The sequence below is a fragment of the Columba livia genome, chromosome 2 (genome assembly GCF_036013475.1).
Source record: "Columba livia isolate bColLiv1 breed racing homer chromosome 2, bColLiv1.pat.W.v2, whole genome shotgun sequence".
Lineage (NCBI taxonomy): Eukaryota > Metazoa > Chordata > Aves > Columbiformes > Columbidae > Columba > Columba livia.
In genome coordinates this window covers 162,702,150-162,726,180 of record NC_088603.1, presented here as the reverse complement: position 1 = coordinate 162,726,180, position 24,031 = coordinate 162,702,150, and the positions used below count along the sequence as shown (strand labels likewise).

The following is a 24,031-nucleotide window of genomic DNA, read 5'->3' as shown; positions in this document are numbered from 1 at the left end:
CCTGCCAGGCTCCTCCACCAGCCAAGGACACGGTGCTCAGGATGTGACAGCCCTGCCTGTCCCCAGGGCACAGGGACACGGTGCTCTGGATGTGACAGCCCTGCCTGTCCCCAGGGCACAGGGACACGGTGCTCTGGATGTGACAGCCCTGCCTGTCCCCAGGGCACAGGGACATGGTGCTCTGGATGTGACAGCTCTGCCTGTCCCCAGGGCACAGGGACATGGTGCTCTGGATGTGACAGCCCTGCCTGTCCCCAGGGCACAGGGATGTGGTGCTCTGGATGTGACAGCCCTGCCTGTCCCCAGGGCACAGGGACATGGTGCTCACTCACGCTGTGACAGCCCTGCCTGTTGTCAGTGACATAGTGCTCATGCTGTGACACCGCTGCATGTCCCCAGGGTGCAGGGACATGGTGCCCACAATGTGACATCCCTGCCTGTCTCCAAGGACACACTGTTCAGGATGTGACACCTCTGCATGTCCCCAGGTTGCAGGGACACGCTGCTCACACTGTGACACCCCTGTCCATCCCCAGGGACACGGTGCTCATGCTGTGACACCCCTGTCCGTCCCCAAGGACACGTTCAGGATGTGACACCCCTGTCCATCCCTAGGGACACGTTCAGGATGTGACACCCCTGTCCATCCCCAGGGACACGCTGCTCACGCTGTGACACCCCTGTCCATCCCCAGGGACACGGTGCTCAGGCTGTGACACCCCTGTCCATCCCCAGGGACACGTTCAGGATGTGACACCCCTGTCCATCCCCAGGGACACGGTGCTCACACTGTGACACCCCTGTCCATCCCCAGGGACACGCTGCTCACGCTGTGACACCCCTGTCCATCCCCAGGGACACGTTCAGGATGTGACACCCCTGTCCATCCCCAGGGACACGCTGCTCACGCTGTGACACCCCTGTCCATCCCCAGGGACACGTTCAGGATGTGACACCCCTGTCCATCCCCAGGGACACGCTGCTCACGCTGTGACACCCCTGTCCATCCCCAGGGACATGTTCAGGATGTGACACCCCTGTCCATCCCCAGGGACACGTTCAGGATGTGACACCCCTGTCCATCCCCAGGGACACGGTGCTCACGCTGTGACACCCCTGCCTGTCCCCATGGCGCAGTGACAGACACCAGCTGCCCCTCATCGCAGCAAGAAGCGGGTGCAGCCCCCCCGTGTCACCCCTCGGTGTCCCCGCCCGTCCTCTCAGCGCAGGATCCGCGCGCCCCAGACCCCCCAGACCCCCGTCCCCGGGTCTGTCCCCAAGCAGGGGACGCGGGGACGCCGGTACCTGCTGGTACTGCCGGATCCCCTCCTGCTCCTGCTGCATGCGCCAGAGCTCCGACTCGTCGGGCTGGTGGCCACCGGGCACCACGTAGTCGCTGGGCCGGTCGGCGCTGCACATCTCGCAGCCGGGGCGCGTGGGCTTGTTGATGAAGGTGCACTGGGGACACGACCAGCCCGCCTGGGGACACCGGGGGACAACAGGGGGGTCAACAACACAGACACGATTCGACATCACGTCACCCTGGCTCTCGTTAAAGAAGAGATGTGGAAGCGCTACGCATTGTCCCCGGTGGGGATACACCCGAGTCCGTGCTTTTGTGCCGCCGTTAATTAGGGACTAATTGGGACGACCTCAAAACCAGAACGGTGGCACCGAGGACCCGGGTGGCACTTTGAGAGGCGTTTGGGACAAACTCGACCGTGGTGTCACCACATTTGGGACAAATTCGACCATCGTGTCGCCACATTTGGGACAAACTCGACCACCGTCTGGTTGCATTTGGGACAAACTCGACGACCGTGTCACCGCGTTTGGGACAAATTGGTGTCACCGTGTCACCGTGTCCGTGCAGGCGCAGGGAACAGCGAGTGTTTCCATTTGTTTTGATATAAAAAGCTGATTAAAACCTGCAAACTCGTTAAACGGTTTGTTAATTGGTACTTGTGTGACACGCTGCAATAGCGGCTGTGAAATTGGGTCCATTGTTTGGGACGGGACATGGTGGGAGCGTCCGCTGTCCCCAGCGCCCCCGGATGGGGACGGGGTGACACCACAGGGTGGGGACATTGTGGGGGACAGGGGGTGGGGACACTGGGGGGACAGAGGTGGAGGGACACTGGGCGTGATGGGGGTGGACACTGGGGGGACGGAGTGGGGTGAAAACACCGTGGGGGACAGAGGGGTGGGGACACCGTGGGGGACAGAGGGGAGGGGTCACTGTGGGGGTCACCATGGGGGACAGAGGGGAGGGGACACCGTGGGGGACAGAGTGGGAGGGACAGACTGGGGGGACACGGTGGGGGGACAGAGGGGTGGGGACAGACTGGGGGGACACGGTGGGGGGACAGAGGGGTGGGGACACCGTGGGGGACAGAGGGGAGGGGACACCGTGGGGGACAGAGTGGGAGGGACAGACTGGGGGGACACTGTGGGGGACATAGTGGGAGGGACAGACTGGGGGGACACCGTGGGGGACAGAGGGGTGGGGACACCATGGGGGACAGAGGGGAGGGGGCACCGTGGGGGACATAGTGGGAGGGACAGACTGGGGGGACACCATGGGGGACAGAGGGGTGGGGACACCGTGGGGGACAGAGGGGTGGGGACACCGTGGGGGACAGAGGGGTGGGGACACCGTGGGGGACACAGTGGGAAGGACAGACTGGGGGGATACCATGCGGGACAGAGGGGTGGGGACAGACTGGGGGGACACCGTGGGGGACAGAGGGGTGGGGACACCGTGGGGGGACAGAGGGGTGGGGACACCGTGGGGGGACAGAGGGGTGGGGACACCATGGGGGGACACCATGGGGGACAGAGGGGTGGGGACACTGCGCAGGGGGACACTGTGTGTGGGGGGACACCGTTGGTGACAGGGCGGGGGGGACACTGGGACACGCACCGGCACCGGCGAGGGCAGGCTGGGCGCTGGGGGGGTGCTGAACAGGTCCCCGAGCTGCAGCGAGTCCAGGTGCTGGCTGATGTCCCCAGCGTCCCATCTCCTGCCGGCCTCACTCCCCTGCCCTGCGGGTGACACCGGGAGGGGACATCAGCGCGAGCCCCCGGTGACATGGGGGTGCCAGGGATCATGGTGCGGGACTCTGAGATGTGACAGGGGATGCACAGGGGGGACCATCCTGAGAGCCCCCCAGGACCCCCACAGCCACCTCTGAACCGTGGGGACACCCTCAACACCAGGGACAACCCAACCCTGGGGACACCCCCAACCCTGGGGACACCCTCAACACCAGGGACACCCCAAACCTGGGGACACCCCCAACCCCTGGGGACACCCCCAACCCAACAATGTCCCCCAAAGCCAGGGACAACCCAACCCTGGGGACACCCCCAAACCCGGGGACACCCCCAAACCCCAGGGACACCCCCAAACCCACAACATTCCCCAAACCCTGGGGACACCCCAACCCAACAATGTTCCCCCAACCCTGGGAACACCCCCAAACCTGGGAACACCCCATGCCAGGCTGGACTCCGCTCAACCTGCACTGGGTGCAATGTCCCCGAGGCTGGACGGGGTGTCCTTCAACGGTCCCTCCCAACCCAACCACTCGACCACTCCACAGTTCCCCGTCCCAACACAGCCGCAGCCGCACCCCCAACCTTTTTTTGGGGAGACGCTGGGCAGGGTGTTGTATTTCCGGCGCTCCCCGTTGCCGTCGGTGGGCGGGGAGGTGGCGCTGAGCATCACCCGCGCCTGGTCCTCCTCGTAGCGCTGCTCGGTGAGCTGGGCCGCGCTGGCCGACAGCAGGTACAGGTACGCGGTGTCGCCGTCGCGGCGCACGCCGTAGGACGAGACGGTGCGGTCGTCCACGCACAGGCACTGCCCGATGATCCAGCGCTGGACCAGCGGGTGGAAACCGTAATCGCGGAACACCTGCGGCGGGGGGAGAAGCTCCGGGTGAGCCGGCGGCGTCCGCGGGGCCGGCGCCGCGCCGGGAGAGGCGTTGCCGGGCCGTACCTGCTCCTTGAGCTCGGCGACGGTGGTGTGAGCGCGGACGCGGAGCGTGATGCTGGCCGACGACGTGGCGTCCTCCACGCCGACCGCCATGCTGGAAACGGGAGGGACGCCTGAGGGGGGGCGGGGGACGGCGGCGCCCCAAACCTCGCCGTAGCGCTCCCGGGGAGGCCGTTGACCCAGTTTGGTCCATCCCCTGCCCAGCCCCATCCTCACAGCCGGGCAGCGATCTCCACCGTGTGCTTAGATATTGTCAATAACATAACTTAATGTAATTCAATAACAATGATATAACTCCATGTAACCAACTGCATGTGACTCCATGTAACCAACTGCATGTGACTCCATGTAACCAACTGCATGTGACTCCATGTAACCAACTCCATGTGACTCCATGTAACCAACTCCATGTGACTCCATGTAACCAACTCCATGTGACTCCATGTAACCAACTCCATGTGACTCACTCCATGTAACTCCATGTAACCAACTGCATGTGACTCACTCCATACAACTCCATATAACTCCATATAACCAACTCCATGTGACTCACTCCACGTAACCAACTGCATGGAACTCACTCCATACGACTCCACGTAACCCACGGCACGGAACTCACTCCACACGACTCCATGTAACCCATGGCGTGGAACTCACTCCATACGACTCCACGTAACCCACGGCGTGGAACTCACTCCATACGACTCCACGTAACCCACGGCGTGGAACTCACTCCACACGACTCCACGTAACCCACTGCGTGGAACTCACTCCATACGACTCCACGTAACCCACTGCGTGGAACTCACTCCATACGACTCCACGTAACCCACGGCGTGGAACTCACTCCATACGACTCCACGTAACCCACGGCGTGGAACTCACTCCACACGACTCCACGTAACCCACTGCGTGGAACTCACTCCATACGACTCCACGTAACCCACTGCGTGGAACTCACTCCATACGACTCCACGTAACCCACGGCGTGGAACTCACTCCATACGACTCCACGTAACCCACTGCGTGGAACTCACTCCATACGACTCCACGTAACCCACTGCGTGGAACTCACTCCACACGACTCCACGTAACCCACTGCGTGGAACTCACTCCACACGACTCCACGTAACCCACGGCGTGGAACTCACTCCACACGACTCCACGTAACCCACGGCGTGGAACTCACTCCATACGACTCCACGTAACCCACTGCGTGGAACTCACTCCACACGACTCCACGTAACCCACTGCGTGGAACTCACTCCATACGACTCCACGTAACCCACTGCACGGAATTCACTCCACACGACTCCACGTAACCCACGGCGTGGAACTCACTCCACACGACTCCACGTAACCCACGGCGTGGAACTCACTCCACACGACTCCACGTAACCCACGGCGTGGAACTCACTCCATACGACTCCACGTAACCCACGGTGTGGAACTCACTCCATACGACTCCACGTAACCCACGGCGTGGAACTCACTCCATACGACTCCACGTAACCCACTGCACGGAATTCACTCCACACGACTCCACGTAACCCACGGCGTGGAACTCACTCCATACGACTCCACGTAACCCACTGCGTGGAACTCACTCCATACGACTCCACGTAACCCACTGCGTGGAACTCACTCCATACGACTCCACGTAACCCACTGCGCGGAACTCACTCCATACGACTCCACGTAACCCACGGCGTGGAACTCACTCCATACGACTCCACGTAACCCACTGCGTGGAACTCACTCCATACGACTCCACGTAACCCACTGCACGGAACTCACTCCACACGACTCCACGTAACCCACTGCGTGGAACTCACTCCACACGACTCCACGTAACCCACTGCGCGGAACTCACTCCACACGACTCCACGTAACCCACTGCGTGGAACTCACTCCATACGACTCCACGTAACCCACGGCACGGAACTCACTCCACACGACTCCACGTAACCCACTGCGTGGAACTCACTCCATACGACTCCACGTAACCCACGGCGTGGAACTCACTCCACACGACTCCACGTAACCCACTGCGTGGAACTCACTCCATACGACTCCACGTAACCCACTGCGTGGAACTCACTCCATACGACTCCACGTAACCCACGGCGTGGAACTCACTCCACACGACTCCACGTAACCCACGGCGTGGAACTCACTCCATACGACTCCACGTAACCCACTGCGTGGAACTCACTCCACACGACTCCACGTAACCCACGGCGTGGAACTCACTCCATACGACTCCATGTGACTCCATGTAACCAACTGCATGTAACTCACTCCATGTAAGTCCATCTAACTCCATGTAACCCAGTGCATGTAACTCTCTCCATACGACTCCATGTAACCCACTGCATGGAACTCACCCCATACAACCCCATACACTCAACAATATTTCCTTTGCTTTAAATCTGGTGCTTCCCAACTCCTGGACCCTCCCAGAACCATTTCCATGCGATCTGTGCCATTTCCAGGGTATCTGTACTGTTACGAGGACATTTTTTTGCCATTTTCAGGCCATTCTTTGTGCCAATTCCAGATGATTTTTGTGCCATTTCCGGGCAACTATTGGTGCCGCCTGCAGGAGATGGTTTGTGCCGCTTGCAGGAGATGGTTTGTGCCGCTTGCAGGGTCAGCACCAGGGCTGGGCTACAGGTTGGACCCAACCGAGGTGGTTCAGTGGTTCTCGGGCAGCAGCGGAACCCCCGGAGCAGCTCAGGCTCAGCAGCTGCGCTCCCGGGGGGACACGAGGGGACAGAGCTGCTGTCCCCACCCCCGGGGCAGCTCTCACCTGATCTCGTCGCTGGGGTACATGTCCTCCCTCCAGAGGATGCGCAGCGTGGCCAGCTGCCGCGCCAGCGCCACCGCGCACCGCGCCGCCGCCTCCTCGTCACCGTACTCGATGGCCTTGGCCAGGCGCAGGGCCAGCTCCTCTGTGGGACAAAGAGGGACAACCGTCAAACAGGGGCATGGCCACCGCGGCCACCGGAGGGGGCTGAGACCGCGTCTGCCACGTCCGCGCACCCAAACCCAGCAGTTTTGGGTGCGTTTGGCATAGGAACGGCACTGGGGATGGCTCGGCAGCTGTGACACAGCCCAGACACGCAGGGAGATTTCTGGGGCCACCAGGAGGTGAGAACTGTGCCCCCCACACAGCTGGGCTGAGGTGACACCCGCAGGGACACACACAGCCCTGGGGGAGCGTCTGTCCCACCTGACTGGGGGGGTCACAGTGGCCAAGAGGCCACCAGCGTCCTGGCTGCTGTGACCAGCGGGACCAGCGCGGTGACCGTCCTTGTGCTGGGACCTGGGGGACAAACCCGAACCCTGGGGGCAGCTCTGGGCCCCTCACGCCAAGAAACCCTTGAGGTGCTGGAGCGAGTGGAGTGAAGGGAGCGGAGCTGGTGAGGGGCTGGAGCACAAGTGTGATGGAGACTGAGGGACCTGGGGGTTCAGCTGGAGAACAGGAGCTGAGGGGAGACCTTCTGATCTCTGAACTGCCTGAAAGGAGCTTGGAGCCAGGGGGGTCGGGCTCTGCTCCCCAGGAACAAGCGCCAGGAGCAGAGGAAACGGCCTCAAGTTGCCCAGGGGAGGGTGAGGTTGGATGTGGGAACAATTTCTTCCCCAAAGGGCTGTGGGGCATTGAACAGGCTGCCCAGGGCAGTGCTGGAGTCACCAGCCCTGGAGGGCTGGACAGACGGACACGAGGTTCTCAGGACAGGGGGCAGGCACAGGGTGGGTTGTGGTTGGACTTGGTGACCCTGAGGGGCTTTTCCCCCGAAGCAGCTCTGTGGTAACACATCTGGTTGCCGGCAATGGGCAGGGGAGCCCCCAGACCCACGGCTGTGCCATCCCCACACAGGTCAGTAACTCCCGATACCCAAAAAGCCCAGGACCCTCCCCGAGTACCTTTCTCCACCAGCTCCAGGGACTGAGCCGTCTCCGGATCCACGTCCGCGGCGTCAGCGCCGGCAGCCGCGGGCAGGGACGGTGCCGGCGCCGCCAGCGCGTTGTCCGAGGCTGCGGGACAGGAGGAACCATAGAGCCGGGCGGTGCCACCCCGAGCGGTGACCGTCACCCGCTGTCCCCCACACCCGCACCACAGGGAGGAGAAGCCCGGGGTGACACAACGTCACCTGGGATGAAGGTGACAGTGACCTGAACCCTTGTCCTGGGGGCTGACAGAGGGGAGGGAGCAGGAGAGCAATGGCCAATGTCCCTGTGAAGCCTCTGGATGCCACCTCCTGTCCCCTGCGGCCACCTCTGTGCCCTGAGTCCCCTCTGTCCCCCGGGTCACCTCTGTCCCTTGAGTCACCTCTGTCCCCTGGGCCACCTCTGCCCCCTGGGGTCCCCTCTGTCCCTTGAGTCACCTCTGCACTCCGAGTCCCCTCTGTCCCCTGGGGCCATCTCTGCACCCTGGGGTCCCCTCTGTCCCCTGGGGTCTCCTCCTGTCCTCTAGGGCCACCTCTGTCCCCCAGGGTCACTTCTGCCCCCTGGGGCCATCTCTGCACCCTGGGGTCCCCTCTGTCCCCTGGGGTCTCCTCCTGTCCCCTGAATCACCTGTGCCCCCTGGGGTCCCTTCTGTCCCTTGGGGTCTCCTCCTGTCCTCTAGGGCCATCTCTGTCCCCCAGGGTCCCCTCTGTCCCCTGGGGTCATCTCTGCACCCTGGGGTCTCCTCTGTCCCCTGAGTCCCTTCTGTCCCCTGGGGTCTCCTCCTGTCCTTAAGGGTCACCTCCTGTCCCCCAGGGTCACCTCCTGTCCCCCAGGGTCACCTGTGCCCCCTGGGGTCCCCTCTGTCCCTTCAGTCACCTCTGTCCCCTGGGGTCTCCTCTGTCCTCTAGGGCCATCTCTGTCCCCCACGGTCATCTCTGTCCCCTGAATCACCTCTGTCCCCTGGGGTCACCTATATCCCTTGAGTCACCTCCTGTCCCCTGGGGTCACCTCCTGTCCTTTAGGGCCCCCTCTGTCCCCAGGAGGCTCCACCACACCCGGGAAGCCCCCAAACATCCTTCTCCATCCCCCACCTTTCTGCACCTCGCGCAGGGAGCTGCTGAGCACCGTCCACCACTTCTGCGCCTCCCGCTCGTCCTCGAAGGCCAAGGCCAGCGGCTCCTGGGGGGCGCCGGGCACCGTCAGCTCGTGGGCCGCGGGGCCGCACACCCGGTACGAGATGTCCCGCAGGTCGTACTCGGCGACGGGCTGCGGGAAGGACCGGGGGACACGTTGTGACGGAGCCGGGGGGACAAAGCGCCGGTGCGGTGGTGGGGTCAGAACTGGGGACACGGGGCCCTGTGCTCTGTCCCCAGGTTCTTGGGGACACGGGGCCATCCCTGTGCTCTGTCCCCGGGGTTCTTGGGGACACGGGGCCGTCCCTGTGCTCTGTCCCCGGGGTTCTTGGGGACACGGGGCCATCCCTGTGCTCTGTCCCCGGGGTTCTTGGGGACACGGGTCCCCGTGCTCTGTTCCCGGGGTTCTTGGGGACACGGGTCCCTGTGCTCTGTCCCCGGGGTTCTTGGGGACACGGGTCCCTGTGCTCCGTCCCCGGGGTTCTTGGGGACACGGGTCCCTGTGCTCTGTCCCCAGAGTTCTTGGGGACACGGGTCCCTGTGCTCCGTCCCCGGGGTTCTTGGGGACACGGGTCCCTGTGCTCTGTCCCCAGAGTTCTTGGGGACACGGGTCCCTGTGCTCCGTCCCCGGGGTTCTTGGGGACACGGGTCCCTGTGCTCTGTCCCCAGAGTTCTTGGGGACACGGGTCCCCGTGCTCTGTCCCCGGGGTTCTTGGGGACACGGGTCCCTGTGCTCTGTCCCCGGGTTCTTGGGGACACGGGTCCCTGTGCTCTGTCCCCGGGTTCTTGGGGACACGGGTCCCTGTGCTCTGTCCCCGGGGTTCTTGGGGACACGGGTCCCCGTGCTCTGTCCCCGGGGTTCTTGAGGACACGGGTCCCCGTGCTCTGTCCCCGGGGTTCTTGGGGACATGGGTCCCTGTGCTCTGTCCCCGGGTTCTTAGGGACACGGGTCCCTGTGCTCTGTCCCCGGGGTTCTTGGGGACACGGGGCCATCCCTGTGCTCTGTCCCCGGGGTTCTTGGGGACACGGGTCCCTGTGCTCTGTCCCCGGGGTTCTTGGGGACACGGGGCCATCCCTGTGCTCTGTCCCCGGGGTTCTTGGGGACACGGGTCCCCGTGCTCTGTCCCCGGGGTTCTTGGGGACACGGGTCCCCGTGCTCTGTCCCCGGGGTTCTTGGGGACATGGGTCCCTGTGCTCTGTCCCCAGAGTTCTTGGGGACACAGGTCCCCGTGCTCCGTCCCCGGGGTTCTTAGGGACACGGGTCCCCGTGCCCTGTCCCCGGGGTTCTTGGGGACACGGGGCCATCCCTGTGCTCTGTCCCCGGGGTTCGTGGGGACACGGGGCCATCCCTGTGCTCTGTCCCCGGGGTTCTTGGGGACACGGGTCCCCGTGCTCTGTCCCCGGGGTTCTTGGGGACACGGGTCCCCGTGCTCTGTCCCCGGGGTTCTTGGGGACACGGGGCCATCCCTGTGCTCTGTCCCCGGGGTTCTTGGGGACACGGGTCCCCGTGCTCTGTCCCCGGGGTTCTTGGGGACACGGGTCCCTGTGCTCTGTCCCCGGGGTTCTTGGGGACACGGGTCCCCGTGCTCTGTCCCCGGGGTTCTTGGGGACACGGGGCCATCCCTGTGCTCCGTCCCCGGGGTTCTTGGGGACACGGGTCCCTGTGCTCCGTCCCCAGGGTTCTTGGGGACACGGGTCCCCATGCTCTGTCCCCGGGTTCTTGGGGACACCCCTGTGCTCTGTCCCCGGGGTTCTTGGGGACACGGGGCCATCCCTGTGCTCTGTCCCCGGGGTTCTTGGGGACACGGGTCCCCGTGCTCTGTTCCCGGGGTTCTTGGGGACACGGGTCCCCGTGCTCTGTCCCCGGGGTTCTTGGGGACACGGGGCCATCCCTGTGCTCTGTCCCCAGAGTTCTTGGGGACACGGGTCCCTGTGCTCTGTCCCCGGGGTTCTTGGGGACACGGGTCCCTGTGCTCTGTCCCCGGGTTTCTTGGGGACACGGGTCCCTGTGCTCTGTCCCCAAGTTCTTGGGGACACGGGGCCCCGTGCTCTGTCCCCGGGGTTCTTGGGGACACGGGTCCCTGTGCTCTGTCCCCGGGGTTCTTGGGGACACGGGTCCCTGTGCTCTGTCCCCGGGGTTCTTGGGGACACGGGTCCCCGTGCTCTGTCCCCGGGGTTCTTGGGGACACGGGTCCCCGTGCTCTGTCCCCGGGGTTCTTGGGGACACGGGTCCCCGTGCTCTGTCCCCGGGGTTCTTGGGGACACGGGTCCCCGTGCTCTGTCCCCGGGGTTCTTGGGGACACGGGGCCATCCCTGTGCTCTGTCCCCGGGGTTCTTGGGGACACGGGTCCCTGTGCTCTGTCCCCGGGGTTCTTGGGGACACGGGTCCCTGTGCTCTGTCCCCGGGGTTCTTGGGGACACGGGTCCCTGTGCTCTGTCCCCGGGGTTCTTGGGGACACGGGTCCCTGTGCTCTGTCCCCGGGTTCTGCAGGAGGTGAGCGGGGACAGAAAGAGGCACCGAGCACGACAGTCCGACCACCAGGGACAAGACACACCGAAACTCGGACTAAAACTGCACCAAAGCCCGGCTAAAACTGCACCGAACTCGGGCTCAAACCGCACCAGACCCCGGCTAAAACTGCATCAAATCCCGGGCAAAACCGCACCAAACTCGGACTAAAACCGCACCAAACCCCGGCTAAAAAAGCACCAAATCCCGGGCAAAAACGCATCAAACTCGGACTAAAACCGCACCAAACTCGGACTAAAACCGCACCAAACTCGGACTAAAACCGCACCAAACTCGGACTAAAACCGCACCAAACTCGGACTAAAAAAGCACCGAACCCCGGCTAAAACCGCACCAAAGTCGGACTAAAACCGCCCCGAACTCGGACTAAAACCGCCCCGAACTCGGACTAAATCCGCCCCGAAGCGCGGGTACAAACGCCCCGCCCCCGCCCCCCGTCGCCCCCGGCCCCACCTCCCCGCCCGCGGGCTCCGGGTGCCGCAGGCCCAGGCGGAAGCGGCGCTCCCCGCCGGCCGCGGGTTGGACGCTGAGCTGCAGGCGGAGCGCGGCGGCGGCGGGGAGCGGCGGGAGGCGGGCGGCCCGCGCCAGCCCCGCCCGCACCGCCATCAGCACGGTGGGCGGCGGCGGCGGGGCCGCGTCCGGGGCCGGGCCGGGGGCACCGGGCAGAGCCATCGCCGCCGGTACTTCCGCGCGGTCCGGCGGGAAACGCGTCCCCGCGCCCGAGCGTTCCGGTACCGGAGGCTCCGCCCCTCGCCCCGCCCCCGGGGCCGCAACGCGCTGCGAGACGGGTGGGGGCGCCCGCGCACAACCCCGCGGTGATTGACAGCCGCTCCCCCCGTCTTTGTCCCCGCCAGCCAATCAGGAGGCCGAGCGCTTCAGCCTGAGGGAGGGGCCTCGGGTGTGCCCCGCGGAGGGCGGGAGCGCTGCCCTGACTGACGTCCCTCTCAGCCAACCGAAGAGGAGATCCGCGGCGATGGCCAGCGCAATCCTCCAATGGGGACGCGCGGGCTGTGAGGCGCCGCTCGGGACGGACGGGCGGCGGGTGGGGCCTCACTGCTTGTTGTCGTCCGGTGCCCGAGGAAAGGTTGGACCGCTCGCTCGCCCGCTCGAACGCTCCGGGGGACTCCCAGGTCTCGCTCAGCCGCTCGCTCCGTCCCGAGCAGTCGGGGACATGTCGAGGTGGGCGGAGGCCCGGTGGGCCGGCGCCAGACGGCGGACGGCGGCCGAGGCACACGCGCCCTCCTCGAGCTTTCCCCGGAGACACCTCCATTTACAAACGCCCCGAGCTTGAAGGAGCTGTCACGGCGAGGAGGCCCCGCCGGGACCGAGAGCAGGAAACGCCGGTAAGCTCCGCTTCCCCCGCCGCCCCCGCTCGTCGCCCCGGAGACCCCCCCCCCCGCGGACTACAACTCCCAGCGTGCACTGCGGCGGGAGCGCAGCGCTTGGGCGCGCCCCGGCCGCGCGGGGCATGCTGGGAGTTGTAGTCCGCCAGGGTGGGCGCTCAGCCCGCCGCGCGGGGCATGCCGGGACGGCGGCGCCGCTCCCCGCCCGCCGGGCCCTGTCACCTTCAGGGCCGGGCCCGTCCGGGGCCGCCGCCGCCGCCCCGGGCTCCACAGCGCCGGGGAGGCCCCGGGAAGGGGCTGTGCCGCCTCTCCGGGCTGTGCCCGTCTCCATTTCCCTCTGTGTGGTGCCTGTGGCAGCTCCCCGTGAATCCCGCGCTTCCTCCCCCGCCTCCAGGTCGCGTTTCCCCGTCCCCAGCGCGCCCGCTTCCCTGTCAGGTAACGCAGGGCCGAGCCCTCCCCACACCCCACCCGTAAAGGCGGGGGGGCGCTCGCCTTTGACTTGCTAATAACATCCACGAGCTGACCTCGCTGACCCGCAATCCTCCGTTTGGCGGTTTCTCGCCCGGGGTTTCGCCCTTCGGCTCACCCGCCGCCCCCTTAGGCTTTGGCACGGGGGCGCTTTGCTGTGGAAACGCGCCGTGAACCCCGTAATACCCTGTACATTAAGCTGGTTTAAATTAAGCCGACAAACCTCTCCGCTCGTGTCCCCACGGACGCCGAGAGACGGTTCCTTCCCGCTCTGGCCGGCACTGTGTGGAGCAGGAAGGGGCTGGAACGTTGTCCCGGCAAACGTTCCATGTTCTGCCCCTGGTCCTTGTGTGTTGGTGGTTTCTCCCTCCGGTTTTCCCCGCTCCATCTCCCCAAGGCCGCTCCTGAGCTCGCGGTGGAGCAGAAGGGCCGGGATGCTGCACAAAGACGCGGTTTCCCCCAATGTGGGAGCCTGACCCGGACCGGGGGCGGCTGGTAAACCCAGCATGGGTGATTTAACGGGCGGGACGGAACCGGACACCGTCGCAAAAGCGAGTCGGGGCGGTGGGAACTCGCTGTTCCACTGTGCCTGGGGATTTCCTTTCCGGCTTAGACGGCTATCGATTGCGGCGACACCCGATATTTGATGCCGGGTGGGGGTTGCGGACCGTTTCCTGCTCTCTGGGGTGTGTGGGGGCTGCTTGCGGCTCTCCCGGTCACGGGGCGAGCCTGGGGGTGCTCGGGGGGGCATATCTTCCCTGGCGCTGTGTCCACAGAGCCCTGGCGCTGCATCCCCGGCGCTATTTACGGCTTCTCCGGCTCCAGCGCCGCGAGGCCCCGCGCTGGGGGGGCAGCGGGAGCTCGGGCGCCTTCCCCCTTCATCTGCCCGTCCCCGTCCAGCCGGGGCGGCACTGAACACTGCCGTCCTCCCAATTAACCAGTTAACCAATTAACCAGCCCAGTGAGAGCTCGTGGAGGAGCCAGAGACCACCCCAGGACTTGGCTGCGGCGCCCATATCACCCCCAGCCTGCGGCAAAGTGGGTGCTGCGTGCTCCCCCCAGCTTTGCGGGACAACAACGGCCAAAACCAGCCGGTGACCTCCAAAAGTGCGGAGGGGAGCCCCAGAACCCCCGGCACAGCTACTGCTGGTGCTGTGGGCAGGACCCCCGGCTGAGCTGCTCTCGGTGACGCAGCCACGTGGGACAACGGGATCAGACGGGTGTCGATGGGGCACTGTTGTCACTATTCCGTCCCTGCCCGGCGGAGCTGTCGGTTTCCCAGCGTTGCCTCTGGCTGTAGAACTGTTTAGGCTGGAAAATATCCCGGAGAGCGTGAAGTGCCAGGTCCCGACAGGGCTGCGCAAACCTCCCCGGCCGTGAGGGCCTCAGCGCCGCTTTCTCCGCAGGATCCGCACGCTTTGCAGCAGCTGTCGCGCGGGGAGTCGCTCCAAGAAGCTGAGACAATGAAGCTGTTGGAGAACTCGAGTTTTGAAGCAATAAACTCCCAGCTGACGGTGGAGACGGGAGATGCTCACATCATCGGCAGGTGGGTGCCGGGGAGACGGGGCCGCTTCGGCTCGTCTTTCCCGAGAACGGCGTTAGGAGGCGTCACAGTTCGACAGCGTCAGCGCTCGGTGCCTGGAGCGGAGGGGACAGGTGGCTGCTGGCCTGTAGGATCATCGGGTGGTTTGGGTTCGACGGGGCATTTGAGGATCACCCGGTGCCCCCCCTGCCATGAGCAGGGACATCTCACAGCTCAGGGTGCTCAGAGCCCCGTCCAGCCTGGCCTGGGGTGTCTCAGGGATGGTTCATCTACCACTGCTCTGGGAACCTGGGCCAGGCTCTCACCACCCTCAGCGTGGCAAATTGATCTTTATATCCAGCCTGAATCTCCCTCCTTTACTTTAAACCATCACTCCTTGTCCTGTCACAACAGACCCTGCTCCAAACTCTGTCCCCATCTTATTGCCGTGGTTTAACCACACTGGGACCACGCAGCCACTCGCTAATCCCCCACCCCAAAGTGGGAGACAATTGAAAGAGGGGAAGAGAAAAAGACTCATGGGTCGAGAGAAGAACACTTGAATAGGACAGCAAAGAGAAAATAATAATAATAATGATAGAATATACAAAACAAGTGGCGTATGATGCACTTGCTCACTTCCCACAACGCCGGTAGCCCCTGGGTTCCCCAGCAGTGCTGTTTGCCCCCGGCCAGCTCCGGTTCATATCCAGAGCACAATGTCCCACAGAGCGGAACGTCCCTTTGGCGCTGGGATCCGCTGTCCCGGCCGTGTCCCCTCCAGCTCCTCGTGCCCCACCAGGCTCCCCCTCAGGAGTCCTTGGCTGGGCATGAACATCGCTGGTGACAAGCAAAGCATCGGGGTGTTCCCAACATCCTCCTCGTCCCCAGTCCGAAACCCAGCACTGCACCGGCTGCTGGGGAGAAAATGAACTCTGTCCCAGCTGAAACCAGGACGCGGATCCGCAGGGATGTCTTCACTCAGATCAGGTTGCTCAGAGCCCCGTCCAGCCCGCCCAGGACCCTCCATGGACGGAGCATCCACAGCTGCTCTGCAGCCCGTGCCAGGGCCTCACCACCCCCACGGGGAATTTTCTCCTCAGATCTCATGTAAATCTCCCCTCTCTCAGTTTAAACCATCACCCCTTGTCCTGCCACCGCGTGCCCTTGTGAAAAGTCCCTCTCCAGCTCTCCTGCAGGTCCTTTAGGTGCTGCTGGGGGCTCAGGACACGGGGGCGCAGGGGCAGGATCCCCCCACTGCTGCTGGCGCTGCCTGTGCCCACGCTCCGGCGCTGGCAGCGATCCCGGCTCGGGGCAATCACAAGACACTTGGTCCTTTGCCAGCCACGGGCCTATTTTTAATCCTGGCTTAAGGATCCTTGGGGCGGGTTTGGCTGCCGTGCCGCGGGCAGGCTTGGTGCTCTTCTCCTGAGCTCCCCCCGCGGGCAGAGAGCTCGGCGGCCCCGGGGAGCTTGTGGGGGCTCTGGTGTCCCTGGAAGGGCCGCTCAGCTCCGCCAGCCTCTCTGTGCCCCTTGGGGTAAATATCTATATGGCTGTGTGTACATACGTGAATATATACATACCTACGTGTCAGTAAATGGGTTTGTGGCTGCGCTGCGCAGAGCCCAGACCAGCTGTTGCGGGGAAGGTCACTCCTGGGGACAGGAGATCTTTTGGTCACCCCATCCAAGTCCCCAGCGCTGCCGTGGCGCTGGCCAGGAGCACCGCGGTGCCACCGGGCCGGTGGCAGGACCGGCCTCACGCCGGTGTCACGTGTGTGTCCCCAGGATCGAGAGCTACTCGTGCAAGATGGCCGGTGACGACAAGCACATGTTCAAGCAGTTCTGCCAGGAGGGGCAGCCCCACGTCCTGGAGGCCCTGTCGCCCCCCCAGACCACGGGGATCAGCCCCAGCAGGTACCGCGGGACGGGGGGGCGGGATTCGTGGAGGGAACGAGCCGTTGTTGGGGGCTGCTGTCGTGTCTGTGGGGCTGGGCCGGCTGATCTGAGTGTTTATTGAGCGATAGAATTGTGTTGGTTGGAAAAGCCCCTCGAGATCATCGGGTCCAACTGTTCCCCCACCCCCGGCACTGCCCCATGTCCTGAGAACCTCGTGTCCGTCTGTCCAGCCCTCCAGGGCTGGTGACTCCAGCACTGCCCTGGGCAGCCTGTTCAATGCCTCACAGCCCTTTGGGGAAGAAATTGTGCCCCATATGCAACCTCAACCTCCTTCTCCAGCCCCTCACCAGCTCCGCTCCCTTCTCTCAACTCACCCCAGCACCTCAAGGGTTTCTTGGTGTGAGGGGCCCAGAACTGCCCCCAGTATTCGGGTTTGGCCCCCCAGGTCCCAGCACAGGGACGGTCACTGCCCTGGTCCCGCTGGCCACCCCAGAGCTGGGACCAGCCAGGATGCTGGTGGCCTTTTTGGCCACCTGGTTCGTGTCCAGCATCGCCCCTCCCGGCCTTTGTCCCCCCCAGGCTCAGTAAAAGCCAGAGCGGCGATGAAGAGGGACCCCTGAGCGACAAGTGCAGCCGCAAGACCCTCTTCTACCTGATCGCCACCCTCAACGAGTCCTTCCGGCCCGACTACGACTTCAGCGCGGCCAAGAGCCACGAGTTCAGCCGGGAGCCCAGTCTGAACTGGGTACGTGAGCCCAGCGCCCCAGCTTGCCCAGTGGCCACTGGCCACCTCGCGTGTCCCCTCCACGGTCACTGTTGGGCTCTGGAACTGGAGGAGGGACGGGGAAGATGAGCCGTGTGGGGTGTGGCAGGGAGCAGGCAGGCAGGAGTGCAGGCAGGGAGCAGGGAGCAGGCAGGGAGCAGGTAGGGTGCAGGCAGGTGCAGGCAGCAGGCAGCAGGCAGGTGCAGGCAGGGAGCAGGCAGGGGCCAGCAGGCAGCAGGTAGGGTGCAGGCAGGCAGCAGGCAGGTGCAGGCAGCAAGTAGGCAGAGAGCAGGCAGGTGCAGGCAGCAAGCAGGGAGCAGGCAGAGAGCAAGCAGCAGGCAAGGAGCAGGCAGCAGGCAGGTGCAGGCAGCAAGCAGGCAGAGAGCAGGCAGTAGACAGGTGCAGGCAAGGAGCAGGCAGCAGGCAGGTGCAGGCAGCAAGCAGGCAGAGAGCAGGCAGTAGACAGGTGCAGGCAAGGAGCAGGCAGGGAGCAGGTATCAGGCAGAGAGCAGGCAAGGAGCAGGCAGCAGGCAGGTGCAGGCAGGCAGCAGGCAGGGAGCAGGTGCAGACAGGGAGCAGGCAGCAGGCAGGTGTAGGCACGGAGCAGGTGCAGGCAGAAGCAGGCAGCAGGCAGCAGGCAGGTGCAGGCAGAGAGCAGGGAGCAGGCAGGGAGCAGGTGCAGGCAGCAGGCAGGTGCAGGCAGGGAGCAGGCAGAGAGCAGGCAGCAGGCAGGTGCAGGCAGGCAGCAGGCAGCAGGCAGGCAGCAGGCAGCAGGCAGGTGCAGGCAGGGAGCAGGCAGCAGGCAGAAGCAGGCAGCAGGCAGAAGCAGGCAGCAGGCAGGGAGCAGGCAGCAGGCAGGTGCAGGCAGCAGGCAGGTGCAGGCAGGGAGCAGGCAGCAGGCAGAAGCAGGCAGCAGGCAGAAGCAGGCAGCAGGCAGGGAGCAGGCAGCAGGCAGGTGCAGGCAGCAGGCAGGGAGCAGGCAGCAGGCAGGGAGCAGGCAGCAGGCAGGTGCAGGCAGCAGGCAGGTGCAGGCAGCAGGCAGGTGCAGGCAGAAGCAGGGAGCAGGCAGCAGGCAGGTGCAGGCAGAAGCAGGGAGCAGGCAGCAGGCAGGTGCAGGCAGAGAGCAGGCAGAGAGCAGGCAGCAGGCAGAGAGCAGGGAGCAGGCAGGTACAGGCAGAGAGCAGGCAGCAGGCAGGTGCAGGCAGCAGCTCCCTGGTCTCCGCAGGTGGTGAACGCCGTCAACTGCAGCCTCTTCTCCGCCGTGCGGGAGGATTTCAAGGCACTGAAGCCGCATCTGTGGGACGCTGTGGACGAGGAGATCTGTCTGTCTGAGTGTGACATCTACAGGTGAGGGGACAAGGACGCCTGTCCCAGTGTGACATCCACAGGCGCTGGGCGTGACGTGGGCAGGTGAGGGGACAGGCACTGGCTCTGGCCCCGTTCCCACGCGCTGACCTGCACAGAGGGTGATTTTTCACTCAAAAGTCCCGTTTTGGTGTGTGCACCTGCGTGCGTGAGGACCCACCGCTGGCACGGGGCTGCGTGTCCCCTCCCAGTCATGGGGGACCTGCTGCTGTCCCCTCCCTGTCCCCTCTGTTGTCCCCTCCCTTGCAGGACGTCCAGCCCCGGTGCTCCCGGGGCAAGCGGCTGCACTGGCAGCTGCGTCTTGTGCTCCTGCCAAAGCCTTTTCTCCTTCTTCTCCTCCTCCTTCCTCCTCCTCCTCCTCCTTTTCCTTTCTCCTCCTCCTCCTTTTCCTTTCTCCTCCTCCTCCTTTTCCTTTCTCCTCCTCCTCCTTTTCCTTTCTCCTCCTCCTCCTTTTCCTTTCTCCTCCTCCTCCTTTTCCTTTCTCCTCCTCCTCCTTTTCCTTCCTCCTCCTCCTCCTTTTCCTTCCTCCTTCTCCTCCTTCCTCCTCCTCCTTCCTTCCTCCTCCTTCCTTCCTCCTCCTCTTCCTCCTCCTCTTCCTCCTCCTCTTCCTCCTCCTCTTCCTCCTCCTCTTCCTCCTCCTCTTCCTTCCTCCTCTTCCTTCCTCCTCTTCCTTCCTCCTCTTCCTTCCTCCTCTTCCTTCCTCCTCTTCCTTCCTCCTCTTCCTTCCTCCTCTTCCTTCCTCCTCTTCCTTCCTCCTCTTCCTTCCTCCTCTTCCTTCCTCCTCTTCCTTCTCCTCTTCCTTCCTCCTCTTCCTTCCTCCTCTTCCTTCCTCCTCTTCCTTCCTCCTCCTCCTTCCTCCTCCTCCTTCCTCCTCCTCCTTCCTCCTCCTCCTTCCTCCTCCTCCTTCCTCCTCCTCCTTCCTCCTCCTCCTTCCTCCTCCTCCTTCCTCCTCCTCCTCTTCCTTCTTTCCTCCGTCCTTCCTCCGTCCTTCCTCCGTCCTTCCTCCGTCCTTCCTCCGTCCTTCCCTCCGTCCTTCCTCCGTCCTTCCTCCGTCCTTCCTCCTCCTTCCTCCTCCTTCCTCCTTCCTCCTCCTTCCTCCTTCCTCCTCCTTCCTCCTCCTCCTCCTTCCTCCTCCTCCTCCTTCCTCCTCCTCCTCCTTCCTCCTCCTCCTCTTTCCTCCTCCTCCTCTTTCCTCCTCCTCCTCCTCCTCTTTCCTCCTTCCTCCTCCTCCTCTTTCCTCCTTCCTCCTCCTCCTCCTTCCTCCTCCTCCTCCTTCCTCTTCCTCCTCCTCTTTCCTCCTCCTCCTCCTCCTCTTTCCCTCCTCCTCCTCCTCCTCTTTTCCTCCTCCTTCCTCTTCCTCCTCCCTTCCTCCTTCCTCCTCCTCCTCCTCCTCCTCCTCCCACCACGCTCCCCGTTGCAGCTACAACCCCGACCTGGACTCGGACCCCTTCGGGGAGGACGGCAGCCTCTGGTCCTTCAACTATTTCTTTTACAACAAGCGGCTCAAGCGCATCGTCTTCTTCACCTGCCGCTCCATCAGGTCAGCCCCGCGCCGCGGCCCTAACGTCACCTCAAAAAGTGTCACCCCCCACGAGCCGTGTCCCAGCCGGGGAGGAACCCCCACCCCAGCGGCCCCGCGGTGGATCCGTGCCGGGGAACGCGCCTGTGCCAGCATTGGCACAACCAGAGCCTGCTTCCAAACACGTCACCAAAGCATGAGCCGAGGGGAGATGTGGTCCTTGGGGACGCAGTGGCCTGTCCCCTGGCACTGGAGGGGACATACCGGGGGAGAGGAACCCCTTGGGGACACTGCCTGCAGCCAGCCCCCCTTCCTGTGGGCGCAGAGACCTGGGGGTGAGGATCGGGGTGTCCCCATGGCCGTGCCATCACGGCGTCACCAGTGGGCACTTGGGACCCCCCAGGGCGAGGATTGGGGTGTCCCCCTGGCTGTGGCATCGCAGTGTCACCAGTGGGCACTCAGGAGCCCCCCGGGGAGAGGATCGAGGTGTCCCCGCTGCCATGGTGTCACCAGTGGGCACTCAGGAGCCACCTGGGGCGGGGGATCAGGGTATCCCCGTGGCCGTGCCATCGCGGTGTCACCAGTGGGCACTTGGGACCTCCCCAGGGTAAGGATCGGGGTGTCCCCTGTGTCCGTGCCATCGTGGTGTCACTGGTGGGCACTTGGGACCCCCCCCAGAGCAAGGATTGGGATGTCCCCCTGGCCGTGCCATCACAATGTCACCAGTGGGCACCCAGGAGCCCCCCGGGGTGAGGATCGAGGTGTCCCCACCTGCCGTGGTGTCACCAGTGGGCACTCAGGAGCCCCCTGGGGTGAGGATCGAGGTGTCCCCACTGCCGTGGTGTCACCAGTGGGCACTCAGGAGCCCCCGGGGTGGGGATCAGGGTGTCCCTGTGGCCGTGCCATCACAGTGTCACCAGTGGGCACTCAGGAGCCACCCGGGGCGAGGATTGAGGTGTCCCCACTGCCGTGGTGTCACCAGTGGGCACTCAGGAGCCCCCTGGGGAGAGGATCAAGGTGTCCCCCACTGCCGTGGTGTCACCAGTGGGCACTCAGGAGCCACCCGGGGCGAGGATCGAGGTGTCCCCACTGCCGTGGTGTCACCAGCGGGCACTCAGGAGCCCCCGGGGTGAGGATCAGGGTGTCCCCATGGCTGTGTCATCGCGGTGTCACCAGTGGGCACTTGGGGCCCCCGGGGTGAGGATCAGGGTATCCCCATGGCTGTGTCATCGCGGTGTCACCAGTGGGCACTTGAGATCCCCGGGGTGAGGATCAGGGTATCCCCCATGGCTGTGTCATCGCGGTGTCACCAGTGGGCACTTGAGACCCCCCGGGGGCGAGGATCGGGGTGTCCCCGTGGCCGGGGCGTCCCGGTGTCCCCGGCGGGTGGTGACAGGTTTTCCCGCAGTGGGTATGCGTACACGCGGACGGAACCCGGCACCGAGCTGGACATGGAGCTGGGCGAGGAGGACACGGAGAACGGGGACAGCGGGGACGCCGAGAGCGGCAGCATCGAGGAGGAGAGGTGCGGGGCCGAGCGCTGCGGCACGGCGCGGCACACGGGGACGGGGGACCCGGGGGATGGGGGGACCGGGGGCCTTGGAGCTGCTGCTCTGGGGGGGTCATGCAGAGCTGGGTGGAGACTGTGGGTCCCCATGGGCCCCCACTCTGTGCCCCCCACTCCTTTCTGTGCCCCCCACTCCTTTCTGTGCCCCCCACTCCTTTCTGTGGTCCCCCCCTCCTTTCTGTGCCCCCCACTCTTGATCTGCTCCCCACTCTGTGTCCCGCACTCCATGCCCCCCCATTACTCTCTGTGCCCCCTTCTTGCCCTGCTCCCCTATGTGCCCCACACTCTGTGCCCCCAACTCCCACTCTGAGCCCCCCACTCCTCTTTGTGCCCCTCCTGCTCTGTGCCCCCCCATTCCTCTCTGTGCCCCCCCATTCCTCTCTGTTCCTCCACTCTGTGCCCCCCACTCCATTCTGTGCCCCTAATCTGTGTCCCCCACTGCTCTGCGCACGCCCCATCCCCCCCTGCACCCTCATGTCACCCCTCTGTGCCCCCCCATTCCTCTCTGTGCCCCCCCCATTTCTCTCTGTGCCCCCCCACTCTGTGCCCCCCCCCACTCTGTGCCCCCCCCACTCTGTGCCCCCCCCACTCTGTGCCCCCCCATTCCTCTCTGTTCCTCTCACTCTGTGCCCCCCACTCCATTCTGTGCCCCTAATCTGTGTCCCCACTGCTCTGCGCCCCCCCCGCCCCCCCTGCACCCTCATGTCCCCGCTCTGTGCCCCCCCATGCCCCCCTTCACCCCCATGTCCCCCCCGTTGTCCCCGGGATCCCCCCAGCGCCGCCGTCTCTTTGCCCCCAGGGTGCCGGTTCTCTGCGTGTGAGCCCCCACCCCGCAGTTCTGCACCCCCCCTGCTGCCGCCCCCCCCGCGCACCCCCACGTACACTGGACCCCCCGACTCCGCAGCCCCACGGACTGAACGCAGCCGAATCCTCGCCCCGGCGCCGCCGAAACCTCTGCGTCCCCCGCCGCGGCGCTGCCGGACCCACCTGTGCCCCCCCACGCTGGGGGGGCCTGACGGCGTGGGGGGGCCCTGAGAAGCTTTGCTGCACTTTATGGCCGATGCACTGACCCGGCGGCACCGGGATCCCCCCGAGCACTTCTCCGTCCCGCCGAGCGCCGGTGTCCCCAGCGGCAGCGGGGGGGGACCCCAGCGCCCGTCGTCCCCCCCCCCGGACACAGCCCCCCCGGACTGTCCCGCAGAAGAGTCCGTTCGTTTCAAAGAGCTTCGCTTCGCTCGCCCTCCCATCCTCGTTTTTTTCTGCTGTTTCAGGTTTTTTTGGTTGGTCTGTTTTTGGTTGTTGTGGCACTGGTGTCCTGCGTGGGGGGTCCCACCCGGGGGATGACCCGGAGCCCCCCCCCCCGCCCCCAGGGGTGGTTTTGGGGGGTTTCTTTTTAAGCCGCCGTTGGTTTTTGCCAGCGTGGAGGTGGCGTTGGCGGTGCGGGGGGCGTTGGCAGTGCCGGCGGTTGTTCCTGGTGCTGGGGGGGCATTGGCAGTGCCTGGGGGGTGTTTGCAGTGCCAGGTCCAGCTCAGACCTTGCCGGGGGCTGGTTTTGGGCTGCTGCCCCCCCAGCTTTGGCTCAACCGCATCCCCGCTGTTCTCCCCATCCCGCTCTGCGGTGACGTCCCCCCTGGTCTGCACAGATTTTGGGGGGCCGGGTCCCCCCCTCTGTATTTTGGGGGGAGCTTGGCTGAGCCCCCAAACCATGTGGGTCTGAGCTGCCCCCCCCAAGTGGGGGGGTGGGGGCAGCTGGTTTGTCACCGGGGTTGTTTCCTGGTCACCCCTGGGGACACACTGAGCCTGCGGCTCCCCCCGCGTGTCCCCCCGTGTCCCCCCGCCCCCCACGGGCTCCCCAGCCCCGTGGGCTGTGGCCGGGTGACATCTCTGCCACCGTTGTCCCCTCGTCCCGCACCGCCTGCCCCCTCGGGGACCCCCCAGCGATGTCCTGTCACACCAATAAAGTTTTTCTGTCA

The 24,031-nt window shown here is 64.9% G+C and overlaps 2 protein-coding genes across 10 annotated transcripts in view; one reads left to right on the top strand and one right to left on the bottom strand.

Annotated features, from left to right (window-relative positions):
- The window catches only part of SHARPIN (SHANK associated RH domain interactor), a 21,959-nt gene extending 8,073 nt beyond the window's left edge, over positions 1-13,886 (bottom strand). For 2 of the 5 annotated variants that reach the window (XM_065054698.1, XM_065054702.1), the window contains exons 1-8: positions 12,068-12,884; positions 9,053-9,217; positions 7,928-8,038; positions 6,810-6,951; positions 4,001-4,091; positions 3,643-3,916; positions 2,924-3,045; positions 1,306-1,479 (exon numbers count right to left, since the gene is read on the bottom strand). In XM_065054698.1, coding sequence (XP_064910770.1) covers positions 1,306-1,479; positions 2,924-3,045; positions 3,643-3,916; positions 4,001-4,091; positions 6,810-6,951; positions 7,928-8,038; positions 9,053-9,217; positions 12,068-12,884 — 1,896 coding nt within the window. Of the gene's footprint in view, positions 1-1,305; positions 1,480-2,923; positions 3,046-3,642; positions 3,917-4,000; positions 4,092-6,809; positions 6,952-7,927; positions 8,039-9,042; positions 9,218-12,067; positions 12,885-13,648 lie in introns of those variants that run through there. The other 3 variants (XM_065054699.1, XM_065054701.1, XM_065054700.1) reach the window with 3 other exon arrangements.
- MAF1 (MAF1 homolog, negative regulator of RNA polymerase III) lies at positions 12,722-24,031 on the top strand. 5 transcript variants are annotated; one of them, XM_065054709.1, is made up of 8 exons: positions 12,722-12,957; positions 14,832-14,971; positions 16,735-16,863; positions 17,425-17,590; positions 18,834-18,955; positions 20,394-20,513; positions 21,901-22,017; positions 22,859-24,031. In XM_065054709.1, the coding sequence occupies exons 2-8, from the start codon at positions 14,889-14,891 to the stop codon at positions 22,878-22,880; spliced, it is 759 nt and encodes a 252-aa protein (XP_064910781.1). In that variant the 5' UTR covers positions 12,722-12,957; positions 14,832-14,888; the 3' UTR covers positions 22,881-24,031. The 5 variants fall into 5 exon arrangements, with proteins under 5 accessions (XP_064910781.1, XP_064910780.1, XP_064910778.1 ...); XM_065054705.1 differs by lacking the exon at positions 12,722-12,957 and adding an exon at positions 13,216-13,392 and having other exon boundaries at positions 22,964-24,031; XM_065054704.1 differs by lacking the exon at positions 12,722-12,957 and adding an exon at positions 13,217-13,392.

Coding starts and splice junctions, on each gene's coding strand:
- MAF1 (XM_065054709.1), top strand. CDS start 14,889: ATGAAGCTGTTGGAGAACTCGAGTTTTGAAGCAATAAACTCCCAGCTG. Junction 14,972..16,734: donor GATGCTCACATCATCGGCAG/GTGGGTGCCGGG, acceptor GTGTGTCCCCAG/GATCGAGAGCTACTCGTGCA. Junction 22,018..22,858: donor GGCAGCATCGAGGAGGAGAG/GTGCGGGGCCGA, acceptor CTTTGCCCCCAG/GGTGCCGGTTCTCTGCGTGT.